Source organism: Crocuta crocuta, unplaced genomic scaffold (genome assembly GCF_008692635.1).
Source record: "Crocuta crocuta isolate KB4526 unplaced genomic scaffold, BGI_CrCroc_1.0 scaffold872, whole genome shotgun sequence".
NCBI classification, from domain to species: domain Eukaryota; kingdom Metazoa; phylum Chordata; class Mammalia; order Carnivora; family Hyaenidae; genus Crocuta; species Crocuta crocuta.
Genome location: NW_027527958.1, coordinates 152,922 through 160,522, shown reverse-complemented (window position 1 = coordinate 160,522; position 7,601 = coordinate 152,922). Strand labels below are relative to the sequence as shown.

General features: G+C 39.0%; 1 protein-coding gene across 1 annotated transcript in view; it reads left to right on the top strand.

Annotated features, from left to right (window-relative positions):
* LOC144222280 (gamma-aminobutyric acid receptor subunit alpha-3-like) overlaps positions 1 to 7,601 on the top strand; it is a 132,709-nt gene that overhangs the window by 1,128 nt on the left and 123,980 nt on the right. The window contains exon 2 of the mRNA XM_077752761.1: positions 236 to 438. Within this exon, the coding sequence (XP_077608887.1) occupies positions 236 to 438 (203 nt within the window). The remainder of the gene's footprint in view (positions 1 to 235; positions 439 to 7,601) is intronic.

Below are 7,601 nucleotides of genomic sequence, written 5' to 3'. Positions count from 1 at the left end.
CAGGAGAGAGAGAAGACAATCATTCTATGTTTCTGGAAGTGTTAGAGTTGGATATTAGATCATTGGTAACCTACCACAGGTATGGGTAATCCCAATGTGAGAGTCCAGTACATAATAATGTGAGTAATCTCTCAGGGCTCTTCTTAAACTTTGGAGTTTGGGGATTCTGTTATCATTCTTAATGATATCGAAACCTTTACCTGTACCTAACATGTTCTCTGAAGAAATATTACAGGTTTTCTTATCACTGTCAAGTATCCTTTCTCAGAAGTAGCAAATTGGCTATCATTTGGAGTACTGTGCTGGACTCTCTCTGAGATGAGGGAACTGACTTTCATGACACTCTGCTTTCCTACTTTCTCTGGTCTAGATGCAGTGACTGAAGTGAAGACTGATATCTACGTGACCAGTTTTGGCCCCGTGTCAGACACTGACATGGTAAGTAAAGTTCCTGCAAAGGTAAAAGTGAAAGATGATACAACAGATGAAAGAAATTGGGGTTTGTAGCGATGTTCTAAGGAGTAGCCTTGTCTCATATGTATTCACTATGCTCACCATCCTGTATTTGGTCAAATTCATCTTTTCCTCTGCTCTCCCCACTTATTCACATATAAAGCATATACCCTCATCAGGAATACCCTTCCTTTCGTTCCACAACACATTTTTCGAAATTCAGCTTGTCTCTCTATCCTCAGTTAAACTTTCCCTGATGTCTCCCTTCACATTTTGCTAGCACTACACACACATTAGCAGAAATAGGTCATGTAAGGAGAGCACTCTAGTGGGGGCTCTTAGTCAAGCAGCCTGTGGTATCATCCAAAAAGTCTGTTCCTTGCAAACAGGACCTATTCTCTGGGGACATGGACTGACCATGGTTTTGCAAAATGTTTGGAGGAAGAGTCAAAACCAATTCTGGCTACTGGTGTTTCTACAGATATGAGCAAGGGAGAGCTTCAGAGCAGATTGAAAGAATAAGTCAGGGCACAGCAGAGCTAGTAAGGGGCAACTCATGAGCTCTCTGCAAGGACTAGTTTTTTCCATTATCCCTTGCTGCCAAGGCAAAGCATGTAGAGTTGAGGCAGGAGACCTCATCCTAAAGGACCATCTGATCAATACCTACTAAGTGTCAGATATTTGATTGAATAATTATCATGTAAGGAAACAAACTGTTATCTGCCCAATATGCCTGGCAGTTACTAGATGCTCAATAAATTTCTGTTAAATGAGTGACTATGTATGGAAAATAAAAATCTTAAGATCAGAAAAAAATGCCTTAAAAATATTAAATGTCCAACAAATATAAGATGTCCAAAATTATTAAATGTCCATATTTGCTACTTGGAATTGTTTTCTATTTATTTTCAGTGGGGCTACTACTTAAGCAGGAGATGATCTTCTTTAGGCCTGTTGGGTAGATACAAACAGTTGTAAAGGGACATGATAGAGTTTGCCTGTAGGTAATATATAATTATTGAGTAGATTTGAGTAGACAAATAAAAACATACAAGTGTTGTTTTAGAATGATTTAGCATTCTGTATAGCAGTCTAGCAGTCTGTATAGGGTGAACCATAAGGGGGAAAGGCTAGAGGCTGAGAGTTGGTTTAGGTATATTGATTTTACATGGCTCTTCCTTCAATTAGACAAGGTCTACAAGTCAGTTGGAGAATTGGGCTAGTTTTCAGCAGAGGAAGTTATGAGATGGTTGTGAGGCAAGCCCTGAACTTTGTCTTTCAAGTGTGGAACAAAGAGGATACAGAGAAGTGGGAAGCTCCTTTTCTACTCCTTAAGAGCAAGTATCAAGTCTTCATGGTTTCCCTGATACTTAATAGAGTATTTGACACATAGAGAGAGTTCAGTAAGGGGCATGTTTGATGTATGAGGGGTGGAGGAGATGTGTCTCTCACAAGGGCATCAGGAAAGCCTGTATGTCTAGATTGTTCCATCACAACATATTGACTACTAATGCCCACAGCTTCAGATCTAAGCATGCATTAAAACTATTGTCAGTTGGTCATTGAGCAAGTACTCCTTAGGAGGCCAACTCTAGGGACCCCTATATTCATAGAACTTATAGACCATTGGATATAACCAGATTCACCAGGGATATGAGCTCTATCTTTGTAATGCTGGAAACTAGTGATGGATTAGGATTTTTACAAGAAAGTGACTGAAGCTACACTTTGAACATACACTCACACACTCTGACTCATGCACCAGTATCCACAAATACATTCAGACATGTGTACATGCACATAAGAAAATACATACAGAATAAAAACAGTCCAATGTTATCCCAGATACTTCATGAACATATGTGTGTAAATGTACCTAAATCCAGGGATACTACAGAAACACACATGCAACCCCTACCCAAACCAGGTCCTCTCCCTGATCCTACCCACCCAAGCAGGCACATATGGGTATGAAGAGGCCCTGGAGACATTTTAAACAATCTAGATTTTCTGTCTCTTGAAGTCTCATATTCTGCTTGNAGTCCTCAGTTTGTTCTCAACATTCAAGAGTCTCTCATGGTTTGCTCCCCTCCCTCTCCCCCCATATTTCCCCCCTTCTTCACCCCCATGGTCCTCCTTTAAGTTCCTCCTAATCCTCCTATACATGCAAACATATGGTATTTGTCCTTCTCTGCCTGACTTATTTCACTCAGCATAACACCCTCAAGGTCCATCCATGTTGCTACACATGGCCAGATTTCATTGTTTCTCATTGCCATGTAGTATTCCATGGTATAGATAAACCACATCTTCTTGATCCATTCATCTGTTGATGGACACTTAGGCTCTTTCCATGTTTTAGCTATTGTGGAGAGTGCTGCTATGAACATTGGGGTACATGTGCTCCTATGCATCAGCATTTCTGTATCCCTTGGGTAAATTCCTAGCAGTGCTATTGCTGGGTCATAGGGGAGTTCTATTGTTAGTTTCCTGAGGAACCTCCACACTGTTTTCCAGAGGGGCTGTACCAGTTTACATTCCCACCAACAGTGTAGGAGGGTGCCCGTTTCTCCACATCCTCGCCAGCATCTAGAGTTCTCTGATTTGCTCATTTTAGCCACTCTGACTGGCGTGAGGTGGTATCTCAGTGTGGTTTTGATTTGTATTTCCCTGATGAGGAGGGATGCTGAGCATCGTTTCATGTGTCTGTTGGCCATCTGGATGTCCTCTTGGGAGAAGTGTCTGTTCATCTCTTCTGCCCATTTCTTCACTGGGTTGTTTGTTTTTTGGATGTGGAGTTTGGTGACTTCCTTAGAGATTTTGGATACTAGCCCTTTATCTGATACGTCATTTGCCACTATCTTTTCCCATTCCATCAGTTGTCTATTAGTTTTATGGATTGTTTCCTTTGCCGTGCAGAAGCTTTTAATCTTGATGAGGTCCCAATAGTTCATTTGTGCTCTTGATTCCCTTGCCTTTGGGGATGTGTCAAGTAAGAAATGGCTGTGGTTGAGGTCAAGGAGGTTGTTTCCTGCCTTCTCCTCTAGGGTTTTGATGATTTCCTGTCTCACCATCCCAGACTTTAGCTTCTACTACAAAGCTGTCATCAAGACAGTATGGTGTTGGCACAAAAACAGAAACATAGACCAATGGAATAGAATTGAGAACTCAGAAACGGACCCAAAAGTATACAGCCAACTAATCTTTGACAAAAGCAGGAAAGAGTATCCAATGGAAAAAAGACAGCCTCTTTAACAGATGGTGCTGGGAGAACTGGACAGAATGGCTTTCTTGATAAGGAAGGCAGAATTCGATCAAATACATTTCAGGTTATTCTTAGCATACTTCCATCTTGTTACAAGGCTGAATGGCTATGACCTGGCTGGGAAAAACATTTACGGTGTTTTCGAAAATTTCTTCTTCCTGTAGTAATTAGTATACTGTGGCAGTTGACCCTGGGTCAGGAGTGACTTTGGATGAAGCATCAGAGACTTGTCTGGCTTTAGTAACTACCTGAAGCAATAACCCCAGGCTCTCCTGAGACCACCGACTGCTTGGGTGAGTAGATAAAAATTAGAGCTGTCTGGGTTCTTGACTCACTTCCAGCCAAATGGAATTTTGGTCCATAATATTTCCTAAGCAAATAGAAACACTTTTTTTTTTGTTCATAAAGAGGAAGAATTGTGGTACCACTTTGAGTATTGAACCAGAATCACCCTTAACCCTTTGAAGCCATTATACTCATTGCTCAAACACTGACTCCCACAGACATAGATCCTGAGTTTGACTAAAAGCTCCATGAAGGGCCATATCTGTTTTGTAAATCTCAGTACCATTAATACCTAATCAATCTTTAACACTCGGTAGACTCAACCATTTGTTAAATGCAAGAATAAATGAGATGAAACAAATTAAATTGGAGGGGAAAATTATGACTGTTTTCCTCCATTTGACTGAAAGTTTGTCAAAGGTAGAGAACATATCAGGAACATTTCTGTATCTCTACCATCTAGCATAGGAACGGACACAGGTCCGTATTTATTGAGATGATAGGAAACATTAGAAGCAAGCCCTACAGACAAAGAGTAAAAGTTGCTTTCTTCAGGAGACACTGTGGAGTAGCAAGACTAATGAGTCAATGATTGATGACTCTAAGCTTTGGGCTGCTAGTTTTGGTGGCTTCTCCACATATGTATATAAGGAGCTATGACAATAGGGAATCAGCCAGAAATGAAAACAAACAGTAGTAGATGTTTCTAAGGGAAAAGTCAGAGAAAGAAAATTTACTGAAGAGTACAGGATGTAAATTGAAAACTGATTACAATGGGAATTTTACAGGCATCACAAATGAAAGGTTTGTGTTAAACATTTGTAACAAATAAAGCTTGACGGTTAAAAAATACATGCTGTTTCTCAGCAGTAATACCAATCCTGTTACCCATGGTCTCCCAGGAGAGAAAGATAAAAAGGGATACAATCCCAACTTAAATTAATTAAGGCAATGTGACCTATGAATTTCTACTTTAGAAGAGTTAATACCATTTTCTCAATTGATGTATGGGAAGATGGTGTAGGTGGCAATGAGGGGAAGGCTGCAAAAGATTTAGTGAAAATGAAGTTTCATTGCCACTTCACTTCTCTTTCAAATTGGGTATGTCCATTCCTTACCAGTGAGCAATGGGTCTTGGAAAGTATGAATTTACCCTGGTCTCTCAAGATCCTTTGAATTAGAATGCAGAGAGGGTGCGATAGTGGCTTTAAAATGGAATGTTATGCATATGGCCAGTGATTGGAAAAAAAAGGTAGAAAGGACACTGTTGATATTTTCTAAGAGAGTGGATATTAAGTGTTCTCAGTACACACACACACACATACACACAACTGTGTGAAGTGATGTGTTAATTTATGGTGATAACTTCACAATGTATACATGTATTAAACTATCACATTACACAGCTTTACAGTCACATTGTACAACCTGAATATATACAATTTTTAGTTGACACTCAGACCTCAGTAAAGCTCAAAAAAAAGAAAGCTAACAGCTGAGAAAAACTTTGGATGGTCTCCTGGTCCAAACCATCTTCTGACAAAATTTCCATTCTAATTCCCATATTAAGGCTCAAGGTTTTGACATTTCATAGGTTCAGGGACCCAGGGTCCTGAATTATGTATTGAATAAATATCTATATGAATGTACTGATAAAGCTAGTGAGAAAATAAAGAGGACAAAGAGTAATAGTGTTAGTAGAGTCAGGATGAGAACAACTTGGAAACAAAATGCCAATTCTAAGTATTGTCTATTTCACTCTCTTCCCAGGAATACTTTCATTGTTTAAATACTCACTAGGTAACAAGTGCCAGCTGCCACTTGTCAACAGAGAAACTTCCTAGGGTATACAGTAAACAATCAGGTAATGATGCAAGTAGTAATATAGTAAAAACTAATCGTATAGTGTAATGAAAAAAATAGAGGCTTGAGAAATAAGAATTCATAAAAGATATTATAATCATAATTCTTGATAACAGATGGCATATATTTTGGTCTGACAGCTGCTTATGAAAATCATGCAAAGTTGCCGGGGTATCCAAAGACCATCCAGGGAAAAAAAAGGTTTTATTGCTTTAAAAGAAAGTAGCATGGGGACCTCCTTCCTCGTGGCAGTGGGCTTGAAATTATTGTACCTGTTTCCCTCATAGCACTGGAAAAAGTGGCTATGTTCACTTCAAGCCCTAACTTACTGGTGGTCTAAGGCACTGAATTAAGGGGAGACTCTGTCTGTTTTGAAAGCCTCTTGGGCTGTCAGTTTCCTACTCTTCCATAGTATACCACCATATCCCCAATACAATATAGAAAGGAGTCCATGTCTGTGGGGTTTTGCCTAAGAATCCATGACCAGGAATCTCCTGGGCTACTTTTATGTAAAATAGACAGGCTAATCAGACTGTCTCAAGACCTAAATGCAACTGAAAATGGCAGGTGGATTATCATTCTTCAAAATTCAGAATGATAGTAAAAGAAGGCAAGGAGCAAAGGGAAGACCAGATGGTCAAAATAAGGGAGGAGTGGCCTGACTGTAAAGCAGTGACAATGCCTTCACTGTAATGCAGTTGTCAAGTACCTTGGTCTCAGACCCTGCTCAAGTTAAATCAGGCTTGCAGGCCCTTCATGGGATCCTGCTTTGATACACTGCCCAGTGTTACAGAATTGAAGACATTCAGAGTCTAACACCAAACCAAAAATTCTTCCCCAAGAGCTACATGTCATTCTTTGCCTAGTGTAGTGCCTTTCCCAGGAGGCAGATTTAGGCTTCTTATCTAGAATATTTTATTTAAATGCCTCACAAAACAATGAAAATTATTTGTCAGTTTGGAGGCCATCATTCTTGAAGAGTATACAAGGGAGGAATNAATTCTTATAGAGCAAATGATCACTGTGTTATTCTCCCCAATAGTTCTGACTGTACAGAAAAAAAATATATATTAAAAATTGGGGACCCACCACATAGCTTTTTAAAAATCTTAAATATTTTAACATNACGCGGGGCTCGAACCCGCGAACCGCGAGATCATGACCTAAGCGAAAGTCGGACGCTTAACCGACTAAGCCACCCAGGCGCCCCTAACATATTTTTTCTTAAAATAAAAAATCTTTAGAGATACAGATGAAGTCCCCTATGTACCTTATCCTGATCCCATTTCTCTCTCTCTCCCTTCTTAGAGATAATTACAATAATGAATTTGCTTTTTTGTTTGGTCACTTCCACACATACTCTAGACTTATACCTAGGCTTATTATATCACATACAATAGAAAATATTACAATAAATAACATATAGTAGTTTTCATGTTTTCAAACTATAAATACATTTGAAACTATAAAATGCAGCAGATTGTATATTATTTTACAACTCATCTTTTCAACCATGTATTGGAAGCTATTCATTTTGATGCATTTAACTCTAATTCATTTATTATAACTATTATAGACTTTACAGTGTATGCATATTTTTATTCATACATTTGTCCAATTATCTTGCCAATATGCATTAAGGCACTTTTCAATTTTTGACTATTAAAAACACCAGTACAACAAACATTCTTATGCATGTCTTATTGAGAATGTGTTTGTGTTTGTTACTGTAGGG